The sequence below is a fragment of the Hoplias malabaricus genome, chromosome 8, assembly GCF_029633855.1.
Source record: "Hoplias malabaricus isolate fHopMal1 chromosome 8, fHopMal1.hap1, whole genome shotgun sequence".
Classification (NCBI taxonomy): Eukaryota; Metazoa; Chordata; class Actinopteri; order Characiformes; family Erythrinidae; genus Hoplias; species Hoplias malabaricus.
The window spans coordinates 10,738,530-10,755,208 of record NC_089807.1 but is presented as its reverse complement, the minus strand read 5'-3'; the positions used below and the strand labels follow the sequence as shown (position 1 = coordinate 10,755,208).

Here is a 16,679-nt window from a genome sequence, read left to right as displayed (position 1 = left end):
TCTCACACGCGAGCTAAATGTCAGGATTACACTTTAGTTCATGTCTCTGAGACACGAGACTGCATTATCTTTAAGGTGCTTTATGTTCTGTCCTGTTGCCATGGGAAAAAGACACTACGATTCTGTATGGTTTTAAATGCTCATTTGAAATTTGAAGTTTGAAGCTCATTTGAAGTTAATACATGTAACATGAAATTAAACTTTTGATTGAGGATGCACATTAATTGCAGCTGAGACTTACCAATGGCTTCTCTTTACACACCTACTTTTTGCTGTGGGTCTGCACCTATGATAACTGCACCCTGAAGTGTTTTCCTAACATGTCACACCTAGTCTAGTTCATTGCGTGACAGTGAAGCCCTTCATTAGGTTGGTGTGTCAGATCAGGGAAGCAGTGTTACAGTGTAAGGCTTCCTTTACTGGTATTTGGAAAATTTTAAATATTTATAAAATGTAAATTAAAGTCAATCTATTTCATCAGGTCCAGGGAAACAAGATCTGAAATCAATTTTCTTTTAATTATTTACTTAAAGAGCTTCCCAGATATGTCCCATAACATTTTAAAATACAGCAGTTTTACACAGTTAATGTTATTAGCAAACACAGGGAATAAAGACTATGAATAACTTTTAAGAATAAATAGGTTAATATACAATACAATGGAATTCTGGGTACATTAAATGGACACATCTTACAAATATGTGGAAGAGGTCATCACTCAAACAGACATGGGAAGATACTGGAAAGTATGCTTAAATGCTGTGCAATTAAATTACACTTAACAATACAGAACTGAAAAAACATTTAAGTCATAAGACGTGTCAATTAAATGAATGACAATGGCAAATAAAATGAGGTTTCAAAAGCACTTTGTGTCAAAATAATTGTCCATTTTTCAGCAACTCTAGGGAACAAAAACAAAAAAAAGTGCAAGCCTGTATGCATAGGGAAAAATGCACCACAAATAAAAGTACAAGGGAAAAAAAAAGCTAAACACCAACAAGAGGAATGCTTATTTACACATTAATGCTCCTTGGAAGATTTAAAATGTATGTACCTCTTCATTGTATGAATGTTTTAAGTTTCCAGAATAGCTTCCAGTCCAGTGCATGCTTAAAAAAGGCCTACATCCCAAACCCATTTGCCCAACATACATATAATCAAAATGGCATTATATTCAAAATATTAAAGTTTATATGATGCCAATTTTAGCAGGCATCCGAATGATGTACCATTTATCAGGTTTGGAAGTGAGGAGTGGATTATATTTACTTACACGGTAAGTAAAAGAATATATGAAAAATTAAGCTCCACACAGCAACTGAGCAGAAACTAAAACTGCAGTTTAAAAGATGTTTATAAAAAAAGAGACACATCCACCCTCTTCTGAAATATTTGTGTCTCAGGCTTGAGATGACCATGTGAAGAGCAGGTCTTTGATCAAATAAAGTGAATCGTATTTTGTCTCTTTGGCCACAACTTACACAATAATAATGACTCAAAAGCGCCATACAATAAAATATATATTTAAAAAAAAGGTGCTTTTGAGGCATCGATTCTCACATTCTGTACAGAAGGCTGGCCTTGAAGCCTTTTTAAATCTACACATGCTTCTTTGGGCTAGAAAACATTTTAATTCATGAGGCAGCATTTGTTCTGACAATGGTCATAGGAAAGAAGCTAGCCTCATTTTTTTAACTAACAATACGCTATACTCAATCCGTGGATTATTGAACTTTGTAACATTACTTTATCAAGCAATACATCATTAACCTGGGATTGTCAAAGTAAATAGACATTTAATATGATGCTAATGTGGCCCCCAGGTAACATTCTGATATTACCCATGTTCAGATCAACTGAAACACTCTAAATGGTCTGATCTCAAGCCTGAGCATCAAAACATCTATGAACATATTGACGTGGCATAAACTGGAAATTAGTACACTGCAGACCCAGCAAAATATAACCTGAATGAAAACAGTTTTCAACATTTAATATGAAGGTAGATGTGTCAAAAATACCTGCACTTAATATTCTGATAAGGCTTACTCTTGATATTTAAGAGTGCAAAAAGCATTTTACAGTGTTTTATTTTTTTTATATATATGTATATATATATATATTTATGTTTGGCCAGGGCTCCTTGCATCTGACCTGCATCAAATACCTGTATGTATGTGTTTATATGTATCTCCTGTTAGTTCAGCTACTGTTTATCCAAGTACATGGACTTTTGAGTCAATTTCCTTGCTTGAATGCAAAAGTGTATTTACCACACAAATACTCAGGAAAGTATTTGATGCAGGTTTTCTTGCAAATAGACGTTAACCCTTTGGATGAGCAGAAAATTGTACACTAGGATATTTCAAGACATTGACCACTTTTCCAATATCCTAATGCATTTCTTCGAAATAAAAAATAAACATAACAGGTCACTTGTATAGTCCAGAAATAAAAGGTATTTTTCTAATAAATATTTTCCCCACCTAATGTAATATGATAAGGTTAAAGGTACAATAAGTTAAAGATTTACAATGAACTTTGCTTGAAGTAACATGTATTTCATACAGCACAATATCACCCACGGTAGAATAAAAAGGTAGTTTTCCACTCATAATCTGTTTTAAGCCTTGACATTTTATCTGCCAAAACCCCACTTCATGTTTAGAAACAATAAATAACAGTTGCCTTAAACACAAGTCAAGTTTTAATGGAATTTATACTTATTGTACCTTTAAGCATGATATTTCTAATGCAACCTCTAATGCATAAAGAAATGTCAGCAATGATTTTGAGGTTCTTCAAGTGTCTATCTGAAGTGATTTTTTTTTTCAATCATCACAATAAACAAACTTACATAAATATATTCCATCTGTCTAAATATATTAAAATGGAGGGTTCAACTTCAGGAGACTTATACAGTACTTTCATATTATGCTAATTACATACTGGACAGCATTATATTACCATAGATTATAACCTAGTATTCTGTTGCTACTTTGGTACATTTCTATTGACATACACCACAACAAAGATTTTCTTAACTATAGGTTTTGGGTCCTTTTGTTTTTTTCCCCCTAATCTCTAATACTGAGCTGCCCATTGAATAGATATTAGGATCTGGCTATTTTACTACATGTTGCGGCTATATCTACAACACTTAATGATGCAAAGAAGTGCACTGCACAGCAAGTGTCACGTGACAAATTTAACTCTTATCCTCTGACATGCAATAAAACCACCTTGACTCAATCTATCTAATAACAGCTTTCTCTACATGCAAAACCAGTAACATATGAATGTTAAGGATTTTATAAGGGCACAGTCAGTTTCAGTTTAGGTGAACTATATACCACGCGACAGTAGCTGTAAACGTCAGTTTGATTAACTAGAGGAAAATTAAGGAGTAAGGATCTTAGTTGATAGGGTTGGGAATAGGGATGTTTCCTTACACTTTGTTGTGCAAGCTTATGCTACTGCTACTGTGCTGGAAGTCACATTCTACACTAAAAACACGTCGGCACAAGGCCAAAACAAACATACTATATCTGAATTATCCTAGTCTGGCACTGTGTAAACATTGCTCGCAATTCACTCTCCTGCACTTCATTTACAGCTTCTGGCTCTGGACTTTTCTGAACTTTAGCTACAGCAAAGTTGATACCTTGGGTGAGTCCCGCCTGTGTCATGCTAGCCACCTGCACCATAGAGCTCTTGATCTTCGCAAAAGGAGACACAACACGACTTTCACTGCTTTCTGCTGGAGAAGGTCCTAGACTGCCTTCCACCTGGGAGCCAAGGCTCTTCTGTGAGCTGCATGATGCAGCAGATCCTGGGGGGTGGACAGTGAGCAGGTTTCCCCCGGGAACTGAAGGCTCTACATCAAGTTGCGAGGGACGAGGAAGCTGATTCTGCTCAGAGACTGAGGAATCTAATTTTGCGCTTGAAGTTGACGTGGCTTTCGGATCCTGAGATGCCGGTGGATTTGATGGCAGTAGTGGATGTTCCTCAAACACTTCTATCGGTTTGATCTGGGCATCTTGGACAAACTGTTGGCAGTAAGCATCAATAGGTGTTTCAAAATCAATTAAAATAGCTTCCTCTGCCACAGAGGCTGCCCCAGGGGACTGTGCACTTTGGCCAACTAATAGATTGTCCTCCTCCTTGTTCTCACAGCCTGTGACACGAATAATAGAGGGTATTGCAAGTTCCACACTTCCAATTGACTGAGAGCGACTACCAAGTCGAGGGGCAGATGCCACTATCCCACAGCTTGGGAGCACATAGTCTATGTTTTCCAGGGAGCCGGCACATGGCTGCTCATCTGAGTTGTAAGAGTCAGAATCAGAAGCGGCCTCCACATCTGAACGTTCTTCACGAAGGTCTTTAATGGCTACTGAACCTGGGTTTCCATCAGAAGTCTCTAAACTACTGTCTGACTTCCAGAGGTTCACACGCATGTTGGGCTTTAAGAAGTTCACTTTCACTTCTGGCTTGGAAAACGGCCCTAGGCGTCCAAGAGGCTTGAAGTTACCAATGTTTACATTGGTTTTTGTCTGCTTTACTTTCTGATTTAAGGATGAAAACTTATTCATGAGGAAACTTTTGCCCTGAGCTAAACCTGAGCCAAGGATTTGCTCAGTGGCTTTTCCTTGTATGCCCATGATGTCTTCATGTGGTTTACTGTGTTTCCTGAAAAAAGAAAGCAAAAAAAAAATGTGTGAAGTTGTCAGACATCTAATCATTGTTTACTTCAGAATGATCAGGTGGAAAAATGGTCTAACCTTTCCAATCTCTTCTCTATTACAGGAACGTCAAGCCCCATGGCCTGTTTAGTTAAGCGCAGCATCTCTGCTATGCACTGTAGTGTGTCTGAAATGTAAATCAATCAATCGATAAATCAAATACACTTTAGAATAACTAGTAATTTGAAACATATTTACAACTATGTTAAACACCTACACAGCAGCATTATTTAAAACAATTCACAAGTCACCAATGCTTTAAAGTCTCCTACCTTTTCCATCATCTTCTGGGTTTCGTGTGACAGCTCTCAAGGTGTGGAAGTATCCACTTGTCTCCTCATTTCTGTAATGCAGTCTCATGCAGCAGTATTTGGGTTTGCCAAAGAGGGTGGGTTCTGGGCCTTAATTTAAAAAACATGATATTTCTGTAACATTAATAAAATGTTTAAATAAATAGGAAATATATAGCCTAAGAAAACATAGACCCTCATACCTATTTCAATTTTTTCCAAACCATCTAAATTGAGACGCTGGTACTGATTAACTCTATCCGCTTCCTCGTCATAGCTGAAACATAAAATAAGATATGTAATATATCCTAGAGAAGCTAAATTTGTCATTAAAGGTTTTCAGAAATAAGGTAGACACTTACTAAGCAACATAATATGCAGAGTTGGACAGCAGTAAAAGAACGTCCACGTCTTTGTGTGTTGCATCAATAAGGCTATTTAGAAACAAACAAAAAAAATAATAAATTAGCAACTGTGAGAAACTAAAATTACAGTGCAGAAATGTATTCGATGTCTTGTCATATAATACCAAAAGAACCAGTAGGTAGGAGCCACATTCTAACCTGAGAAGCATTTGACACAAGTGGATATACTGTGGTATACTGTGTGTGAAATCTCAACTGAGTAAGAATCTCAGGTCATAATATGGGTGAACTGTAAGTACAGAAGAAGGTCCAAACCCCTTGGCCAACAGCTGGTAAGTTTAAAGTAATTTAGCATTAAGCATAATTTGGACCAACTAGATGATCAAAGATTTGAGGAAACTCCCTCACCCAAGTAGTTAAAAGACCATGAAAACAGGAAATACAAGTACAGAGGTACCTTTGTGCCATTGACAATACACTGGAAGAGGGAGAGTACACAAAGTGTATTCACTGTGACATTCAAAAGGATTTATGAACTTGATTTTTTCAGTGTCTCTTTTTGGTCAAGGTTTTTAACAAACAGGATTAAAAAAAACTAAATAAATGAGTCTGTAAGTCTTCTTTAAATCATATATAATAAAAACGTTTAACAAAAACAACAAAAAAGCCTGCTATGTTTGCTATGTTGTCAATCCTAAACATTCGTGTATACAAACAAACATAAATAAAAAGAAAGTGTTTGTGATGTGGACCTGTCTTACCTGGGGTCACAGTCAATGAGGGCCCAGCCACCATGGAACTTCTCATCATCTGGCAGCAGGAGCTGCATGTATGTCTGCAGAAGGAGGCTGACCTGCTCTTGTGCTCCCCTCTGACTCTCCTTCTCTTTCTCCTCGTGTTCCTTTTCTTTGCTAAAGATGGAGTAAAGGTCCTCAGTCACAGGTAGGCCCATCATAAGGTCTGCAGAGAACAAAAAAAAAGGCTGACCAAGTGAGCCAAATACACAGTATTCAATAGGCATGCTCAGTAAAGCCAGAGTAAATATAGAGTAAATAAGTCTCACCAATGACAGCCTGTCTGTATGCATCGCGGAAGCGGTTCAGATAGTAGCGATTAGCTGAGTTCACACCATCCTTCATCACTCCGGCCAGTTTCCGCTCTCCTGTCCGTGTGAAATCCCCCTGCACAGCCATTTTAATTCCACAATGACTCCACACACAAACTACCAATAACTAGTCACTGCTAGATTGTTTTGGTTTCATAAGGTAATGGGAAGTAACACAGACATGGAGTAAAATTTAAAGGCGATTATTTATTTATTTAATTTGATCAAATAGTAAAAAGGTTATCACGGCACAGCAGAGCTGCACATGTTTTCTTTAGAAATGAACGTTTATGTAATAAATATTCAAAATTATTTACATTTTTCTTTATATTATTTTTTATCAAGGACATTGCCAACAGCTGTTTTTTCAGAATTAACCTAATCAAATTAATCTCAGAAAAGTCAGAAAAAAAAAAGACACAAAACTTTAAAGACATATGATTGGGTATCACCAGGGGGTTGTTCCACACAAAAATATTTATAAATTAGCTAAATATATCTTACACCCAGAATTGAGGACTGTCCATGAGACAGGTCACTCAGCTCTTTTATTATTGGACATATCTGATTTGACGTTTAAGGTTTCTGAATAAACTGAGAAATACTGTTCTATGTAATACCCCATAGATCAGGGGTGTCAAACCAAATCCACGGAGGGCCGTGTGGGTGCAGGTTTTCTTTCCAACCACGCAGAAGCCACACCTCATTCCACCTGTTTTTAATCATTGGATATAATCAATAGATCTTGACTTTCACTAGTGTGGGGCTTTTGCGTGGTTGAAAAGACCACCTGCACCCACACGGCCCTCCGTGGATTTGGTTTGACACCCCTGCCATAGATTGTCAAAAGCTTACATTTATATGCCTGCTTTAAGCTAAAAATTGTATGAGGATACATATATAACGCAATATGATAAACAGAATCCCGTCATTCCCAAGAATTACCTTCAAGGCAGCTGTGCCAGCATACTGGCGGCTGATCGTATCACCATTGTTAGCCCACATCATCTGGTAAATCCTATAACATTTGAGGGGCAGTGGCTGTTCAGGAGGCATCACACCAAGCTTTTTTAACTAGAATAAATGCAAAACAGTTGGCTCAGAAATATTAAGTTGAGCACAATAACCATCTTAACTCCTTATAAAAGAGTTAGTTGTGCATACCTGTTTTTCCATGACTACACGTGCAACAGCAGCTTGTACTACATTGGTCCTGTCAAGGCAGTCCATGCAGTTGACTCGGAAAATGCCCTCTTGTGTGCAGATGACTCCTGCCTGGTCCACCCTATTGGCAGTTTAAAAGTCATGTTTAATCTGCTTTGTAGTTAACATAGTAAACCACGCAATTGGATACCAACATATTAGGCCAGAATACTCACCAGCCCCAACGCATTTCTGTGATGATATCAGAAATGGCATCAGTGAGTATCTGCACATTTTCAAACTTCATCCCTCGACTGAGGAAAGAGAAGACAAATCACTAGCCCACATTTCCATGCTCATTCATCTAAAGATCATCAGCATCTTCATTTTATTCTATTCACGTCCCATATGTATCTAATGGAATCTAAGTTGTTTCTATGTTTTGTATATATATATATATATATATATATATATATATATATATATATATATATATATATATATATATATATATATATATATATATAAGCTGCAGTAAATATGGCTGATTCAGCCATTCAGTACAAATCAGAAGCTCATTAAATTTCAGCAAATCTATTACACTGTTAACAGTTTTATAATTGTTTATTTCATCAGCACAAATTTTCACATGGCTTTTTATTGATGGGGGAGATACATGTCACAAATTTCTTTATATGCTCTTACCAATGCTCATGGAAGTCAAATGAAACATAGGTTAAGTTGGGGTTGTTGTAAAGAAGAACTTGTTTAAGATATGCATCCCCAATCAGCTTCTCACGCCCATTTTGGTCCACTAGATTGATGATGACCTAGTGAAATATTGTAATTGCTTAGTACAGAATAGATGAAGAAGAAAGAAATGTATGATAGTTCACAAAAGGTAACAAAACGGATTAAAAAAATTAAAACGGAACAAATAAATAATAGAATAAAAATGGTAAATTTATATATAAGTAAATAAATATTCAGACTACTGCTGTTAATAATCTCCAATACTTTCTAGTACACTGTTATACTGCAGTAAATCTTACCTGCTTTTTATAAATCTTAAGTTGCTCTTCAAAGTGGAAGCCAAAGTAGGGAATTGTTTCCTTTTCTCCTGCAAAATAATTGTGAGACAAATGTCATTTAAAAAGGTTCAAAACCTGCAATTAAGGGCCCCTTAAATAAGCTGTCATCTTGAAAATAAATTAACTGCTTCAGTCCACAGTGATTTCACAAAAAAAGCCACTCTATATAGCCACAAATCTGAAATTTTCTAGTTGTAAAATTCACTACACCACACAACTAGAGATTTTGCATTATAAGGCCACACCCTACCTTTTTCCAGACGGGGTCTGGGATTGTAGCGATACCCAACTTGGCTCCAGAACACCGGGACAGACCCTCGTGTCTGCACAAACGAGAGTGTGTGACTATGCACATGGATTAGCTGTTCTGTCTCCACATAATTTGCCACATGTCCTTCAGTGTCCACTCCTCTGCGTTTGTACCGCATACCTTTAATGGGAAAGATTAAGTTACTCATGACCACCTTACAATTCTAAACAATAAAGAGACAACACATTTAAAATGTTTTGAAATTCTACCTGCACGGTGGCGGCTCCGTCTGGAAATGAGGGCCACTGTGAAGCGGGGATGTATGTCATCAACACAGGTATGCTCCTGTGGTGGGGTGTCAGGGCTGCTCTTTTCCTCATCTGGACTCTCATTGTAGTTCACCACAAGTTCCTCCACCTGCACAAAGCCCTGGATTATGGGAATAACCCAGAAGTCCACCTGAGGAACCTGCAAAACAATCATTTAATAGATTGGCTAACAACTGTTCATTTTCGAGGACTGATTATATAGAAAAGCAAATTGGCATTTAACTGTGGCATTTCCCACCTGCAGGTTTATTAGGTCCTGTATCATATATTTGTTCCAAAAGAAGCGGTCATCCACCTGGAGGGACAAGTAAAATATTTCATACCTCTGTAGAAAAGCAATACTTTTTATAGTATTTACAGGAACTGAATACTTTATACTGGTCTTAACCACAACTAGAGCTTTGAGGCTACGACTAACTTTCTTTTGACTCAATCATTTAAATTATGTCATTTTACACTAAATTTACTTTTCAGCCAGTCAGCAAAAAAAAAGTAAAAACATCTAATATCAAATAATAAAGAGACATTTTATGATCTAAATCTACATTGGAAGTTTCTATTCAGGTTAAGAATATTTTTTCAGTGCTTTTTCAACCACAACATCCTGCTTCTTTCTAGGTCAGACCATCCCCTTACCCGTTTCCACAGCGGCAGATCTGAATTCTCTGATGCACCCTGTCTTTGGACACTGTTTGTAAGATCATAAGTTGGGCTGTAGTAAAAGGAGTCAGAGTCCATAAATATCTTATACAACTCATCTAGCAGTCTCCGCTCTAGACGTTCCTTTTCCTTATTCTCTTTAACCTAAAAAGGCAGAGGGATGAATGTAAAAATTATGATAAATCTAATTAAAAACAAAACGTAGCATTTATCCAACATTAATATTGGATAAAATTATCCATTAACCTTTTTCTTCATGGGAACAGCAACATTAGACTTGATCTGACTCAGAGTCTTCAGTAAGAACTTGGTGTCATCTGGAGACTGAGTGATTTTCTCTGGTTTGTTTATCCCAAAGTGGTGCTTCTTACAAAGCTAAGAGCAAGTAAACAGAACAGAATGAAAATAATTCTGACTCCTTTAGTAACAATAAATCTGTTATATATTTCACGCACAGAACATGGAACACAGCACAGCACACAATATTAATGATACATTCTATATATTTACATTGGCTTGAGGATGCTAAGTGGTTTACAAAAAGGTACGTGTTACTGGAAAACCGACAGACATATCAAAGTGCCTTAAGGTGCTACACAGCAACATTATAAACATTTGATCTAAATCTGTTCTGAATGTTCATTTATATCAGTCACTGAGATAAACACTATAGTTAAGACTATCCAGAGATAAGACTATCCTTGCTACATATCAGAATAATCATTCTGTGGTATGTGCCTGAAAAGCTGAGAGCATACCAAGAGAATGACTGTTCCTTACGGGTCTTGAGCTGCTTCACTTACATGAGTAAACCATCTCTTTCATTCCAAGAGGCTCTCCTGAGACTGACACCTTAGAAACATCTTGCTTCCTCTGCTGGGACCTTTGAGACAGACACACACTACCTCTCATCCTCTAAATAACCTAACATAAACTGATATGAAGTTACTCTACTTAAGACACATTTTGACAAATGTCTTCTATCTGTACGTAATTCAGACTATCACTATAAACAGGGAATGAGGGAGGAGATTCTTGTGATGTCAGAAAGAATCCTAAAGTTGATTTCTATTACCATAAATGGGAAGGAAGGAAAAAAAAATGTAAACCTCAAATATAGAGAGAAAATTTAAAAACAGTATGGCATATGTGAGGGTTTCCTCCTACTTATGAATAGAAAAATGTAAATTCCATGAAAAAAAAATACAAATTGTATCCTGCTTATTATTGTAAGGTCTTCATACTTTTCCCTGTTCCTCACCTCTAACTCCAGATCCTGTGGTTCTTCTTCTGAGAGTGGAATGACTGCTATCTTGGTGATCTTGTACACCTTGTGTTCTCCTGGCAACAAGCCCACCAGTGCTTTCTGGCGGATCAGAATCAGGCCCAGCGGAAGGTCTAAACAGAGGGAAAGGGAAAGGTGTGCGTCATGGCTCAAGAGTTCCATACATTCTTCACACGTTGACAGTACATTTCCCCTTCTTACAGGAAGGGATTGCCAGCCAGCAGTGATGAGTCATTCCTATGAGGACAACTCTCACAGACTGAAGTCTACAAGGATAATTCTAGGAGGTTTAGTGAAGGCTTTACAACACAAAGATCAGAAGTTGTATACAGCAATAGAAATAAAACAACCAGGCGCCAGTAATTGCCAGGATAAACAAACCAGTGGGACTCGTTTAGAGAATACTGAACTCCAGCAGCATCGTTTCTCTGCTCTATTCTCACATTGGAACTGTGAAGAGGAACTCTGGCCTTACTATGCACAATTTCAAGTTAACATTTGTTGGCCCTGAGGTTCACTTCTCATTACATAATGATACGAAACTCATGCCTTCTAACCTCAAAATTCAGTGTGTGATCATCCAAGTAGATATTTAGACAAGTCCACAACTGAGGACTAACCTAAAGACCTTAATAAGCCCACCTCTTCCTATAAGTTAATAACGCATCATGTTTATGCTGTGTGAATAATAATCATCCGTAGTTACATGCTCTACTGAGCTTGTGTTGATACATGTCAATACTACAAATACACTAACACAAACTCTCCATTAAATGTTGTTAATGAGATGAAAAGCATATTCATAAACCTTTCCTTTCATTCAGTCTGAATCATTGTCCTTGCTTTCCTTTTACTGAAGCAAAGCTTACACTCTACATTAGAGTATTAGAGTTTGACTTACCAGCATGAAGTTGTATTTTTCCAATAACACCTTCCACTAGTCCCAAACATATAGGGTTCCATGCTAAGAGGAGATCAGTTGCTGGAAAAAAGAACAGAATAGCCAGTGGATGAAAAAAAGTACTGTAATCTGCCTCAGAGATAAGCTTGCTGTAAACTATGTGACAACAGAGGTCCTAAACCTTTATTACACATTAAATTTCACATGTTACTGCATACAAAATCTTCATAGGAAATATAATATTGTTTTGTGTGTGCAATATACATAAATGTATATAATAAACATTATTATGATACAATATTGTTGTTACAGTACAGATTTTCTGGTGAAAGATCTACAAGACTACATAATGCTGTCTTTTGCTGCTGTTATATAAAATGGCCCTAGACAAACCGAAGTCCTGTGTCATACTGAAGGCCAGCATCATGCACATATTATAAGTCTAAGCTTGGCTTCCTAATGATAAAAATAAATGGTATATACACAAGGGCCCCAAGTCCAGTACAATTTGCCAGAATGACACTGTCCCCTGATTAACTTTTCTAAGTGAACTAGAAAATGTTCTAGAAAGTGCTATCTAAAAGAGAGAGGAGAGAGGGACATCCTACTGACCCACAAAGACCCTCTTGAACTACCCATCTCATATGGCTGAGGCATCACCATGGATTGACCCAATGGTTTCTGGGTGACTGTGTCAGCACTTAGAGGACTGCCAAACATCTTTTCTTATTTTATATTGGTTTTGAGGTAAAACACACAGATTTTAGATTTTCACCAAATGCACACCCTCCCATTCAAGAACCAACATAAAAAAAAACCCAGCTGTACCAAAAATGGCTGTTGCACTACAGTTTTTAAAAACTCGTACTAAAGCATTTCACCCTGACCTTTGTTAACATAACTGCTAAGACCAGACCACACCTTTATGTGTGTTAGCTACCATTAACAATATTTATTACATTAATTTAAGGCAAGTGAACTGATTTAAACAAATGTTCTTCACTCAGGTTTATTTTTGGGTATTTCATGTTAATATAAAATCTTTTGAAAATAGACACACCACATGTGAGAGAGAGAGAGAAAAATATAATGATCCGTAATGAAGATATACTTTGTATTTTCATTTCAAAGGGATTTTCTGACTTTAGTACAAAAGGACACATACATTTTTTCAAATGAAATTCTATCAATGAGCCATGCAAAGAGTGGAAACCCTTTTCCAATTAAATAATGAAACAGTGCTGCAACCCTAACCGGCTCAGCTTGGTTGCACAAGCACACACATGGCAGAGGCCAGCTAACACCATAGCCTACTCATTCATATCCTAATGTCCTTTGTCACAAGGTCCCCCCACCAGCCACTTACAGCAGACCCTGTAACAGCAGCAGACCCTGGAAAGCAACACATTTAAAAATGTGACTGGAAAATGATGCATGAAAACTGGACTACTTGAGGAGAATAATTCTGATGCTGTAAGATGACTTGACATCAGTTCTCTGTGAACTTTAAAAACAAAACAAAACAAATAGGAAAAAAAAAAAACAATGTGATTTGTATACTGTTAAAAGACTCAGCTCAAGTGTGGAACAATACTGGAGTTTGTATGATCATATCTCAGTTTAGAAATATGATATAATAATATATGATTTAGTGCCACAAATACTTACAGAATTCAGTTTTCCTCTTTAGTATTTGCTTCATCATTTAGAGTTGCTTTCTTGATTAAAATTTCAGCCTTTCTGAGAAGTATTAAAACTGTGTCTTATTTAAAAACACTGCACAGATTTGTGTTTTCTAAATCCCAAATGTCTTAACACATAGCTCATAACTCTGAGCAGCTGTTTTAAACAAGAAACACTACTCTCCGGTGTCAACCAGAGGAGTATGGGTTCCCCTTTTGAGCCTTGGTTCCTCTCAAGGTTTCTGAGGAAGTTTATTCTTGCCACTGTAGCCCTTGGCTTGTTCAAATGAGGCTTGGACCTGGACCTCTGTAAAGCTGCATTGTGATAGCTTTTTGTTGTGATAAGCACCATATAAATAAAAATCAAATGACTAAACAAAACGTCTGTTCTCAAAGAGATTTTTGGCACAATATTATCCCTTAATGACTTTAATTTATATATGTATATATAAAGATGTAATATAGGATATGAAAAACAATTCATTCGTTACTGCACTAAGCTTAGACCTATAAATGAGAAGATCCAGAATAAATAGAATGCCTGCCCATATGGAGAAATATTTTAACCACTATGGCATAGAGTGATCATAAATCCTCTGAGCGCTGCTGAACAGTGTTCATTTTAAATTCTCAAACATCTGCATTAAGCTTAGGGCTGGACAATCTGGAGAAAATTATATATAAAACAATTGTGATTTTCAGACCAATATTTTAATTGTGATTTAAACTAAATTATCTTCTATAAATTAAGCTTTCATAACCAAAAAGATCTACAATACATTGTAGAGTGCCACTTTTTCATTTAAGGTCTGGTTGATTTGCAACAAAGTATTTGTTGCATCTGACCGATCCATTTCTGTACTATATTGACTAAATATCCATATTTAAAATTTAAGACACTGTTCTTAATTGTGTAGGCTAATAATAAATTGAAGCCTTGACATTTTAAAACTATAATTATGATATAAGCATATTTCATCCCTACTTTAGATTGACAAAGCTCACATTACAACCTGCAAGCACTCAAAGTGAAGCGGATGTTTTAACTGAGCACACCTACTGACTACTAACATTACTCCTACTAAAAATAATAACATTTTTGTTATTTATTTTACTTCAACACAAACAAATGTTACACACACAAAATTTTGTCTGCTTCATATTAAATTCAAATGTGAAACACTGTTGAATTCAGGCTGCAAGTTCTGCAAATGAGATTATAGCCTATATGATCAAAATATGTCTTAACATGTTTCGATGTTACAGATATGTGTTTAGGCAAATCGAATGCAAATATCAGGAGACTGAACTGCCTATAGATAAACTGGACCAATCAGAAGCGATCAAACGCCCATTGTGTTGTGAAGTCATAATTACAACTGACAGTTTGGCAAAACACGATCAAAGTCTCAAGTCAGAAATAGGGATGTGCTGGTTTCTTGGTGAGCTGCATTAAAATAAATAATAATAATTTATCTACGTTTCTCTTCAGCTTAAGTGAAAGGTGTAAAATCCCATAAGTTCAAAATGTGATTAATGTTCTTATTTATTTTATACCCCAAGTATAAATTTCAGAATTCACAGTCACAGATGCGAAATATACAGCTTCAATATGATTCACTAAGCTTTTTACCCAAAACAAATGCTTAAGATAACTTCATACAATCCAACACTTGACCTTAACGTATGAAACATAATCTCAATGTCGATGTAAAACCCGGTGTTCCTCAAATCGTTCAGTCCCGATTTACACGAAAGCACTATAATACCGATTAAAAACGTAACGCCTAAACAGGTAAACTTATATCTCTGCTACGTTGGTAATGTGCTGTCTGACCGTACCCAGCTGTTCGGCTTGTTTGATGAAATTACTTAAGCAGGGAGGCTACAGGCTAACACTACACTCGGAGTTAGCTGGACAGCTGCAAACACAAGATTTAAAAACACAACAGCGGTTCATCGTTAATCCTTTCCCATATAAAGTCTGTCGTCTGCTTCTCATTACAATTCCCCGTTCTTCCTTAAATGGCGCATCATTTAAGGTGGACCGGGAAAAATCTTAAAGGGAGCCAACTTCAGGCTGAACTCACCGGGTCTCACAGCCAGGGATCCGTCCTTCCTGCTGCACCACAACGCGTTGTCGCCGCTCTGGAGAATATAATGGTCTTTTGCCTGAAACAGCTCCATGTCGACCACAACTCAACCCCGAAAATATGTCAGATACCTAACTATTTATCGCTAGCTCATTCGGCCCGAAAAGCTGAGCGAACTGAACACATCAGCTAGCTAACGCGCTCCAGTAGAAATAACCGCCACTTTACACTGTTTATCCTCGACAGTCAGTGTTAGCTCATAATTTATTTACCGGTCTTAGTCTTTTATACTTTGATTAGCGTCGACCTTGCGTTTAATTTATTGACTATACATTAACCCTGTTTCCACCCAGAGCTAAACGAAGACATTTCGGCTCCCAAAACCTAGCGACATGTCGTGTCCTGTCTGTGTCAGCCTCAGCTATTTTCCTCTACTCTGAATGAAGAGCAGAGCAGCGGTGAGTATAAGAGAGAGAAGAGGGAGTTTCTCAAATAGCTCCCTACTCCCTATCTAGTGTACGACGTAAGTCTAAAAATAAAGACTCCTGTACAAAAACACAAAAGCAGTGCATTATATTCCTAACAGACTGTCTTCCGGTAAACAGATGTGTGTGCATAATTCCATACTGTACACAAAAAACCCTGATAATATGCATAAGTTGTTATTTAATGATCAAATTGTGCACTACATAGGGAGCAATGAGTCATAGAGAGAGTGAGAGAAAGAGTGAGAGAGT

The 16,679-nt window shown here is 37.0% G+C and overlaps 1 protein-coding gene across 1 annotated transcript; it reads right to left on the bottom strand.

Annotated features, from left to right (window-relative positions):
- Positions 1-540: 540 nt before the first annotated feature.
- Positions 541-16,366, bottom strand: inpp5f (inositol polyphosphate-5-phosphatase F). The gene is made up of 20 exons (XM_066679503.1): positions 15,940-16,366; positions 12,168-12,248; positions 11,243-11,379; positions 10,228-10,356; positions 9,958-10,125; positions 9,560-9,616; positions 9,262-9,460; positions 8,993-9,172; positions 8,704-8,771; positions 8,357-8,481; positions 7,888-7,965; positions 7,673-7,793; positions 7,454-7,582; positions 6,467-6,584; positions 6,165-6,363; positions 5,401-5,472; positions 5,242-5,315; positions 5,021-5,149; positions 4,788-4,875; positions 541-4,695 (listed from the first exon to the last, which is right to left on the bottom strand). The coding sequence occupies exons 1-20, from the start codon at positions 16,034-16,036 to the stop codon at positions 3,546-3,548; spliced, it is 3,399 nt and encodes a 1,132-aa protein (XP_066535600.1). The 5' UTR covers positions 16,037-16,366; the 3' UTR covers positions 541-3,545.
- Between the last annotated feature and the right edge of the window lie 313 nt (positions 16,367-16,679).

What these genes read in the sequence shown, in the direction of transcription:
- inpp5f (XM_066679503.1), bottom strand. Translation starts at nt 16,036, where the DNA reads ATGGAGCTGTTTCAGGCAAAAGACCATTATATTCTCCAGAGCGGCGAC. An exon ending in ATACAGACAGGCTGTCATTG is followed by an intron (nt 6,364 to 6,466) that starts GTGAGACTTATT and finishes TGTTCTCTGCAG; the next exon opens with ACCTTATGATGGGCCTACCT. An exon ending in CCCAGAAGATGATGGAAAAG is followed by an intron (nt 4,876 to 5,020) that starts GTAGGAGACTTT and finishes TTTACATTTCAG; the next exon opens with ACACACTACAGTGCATAGCA.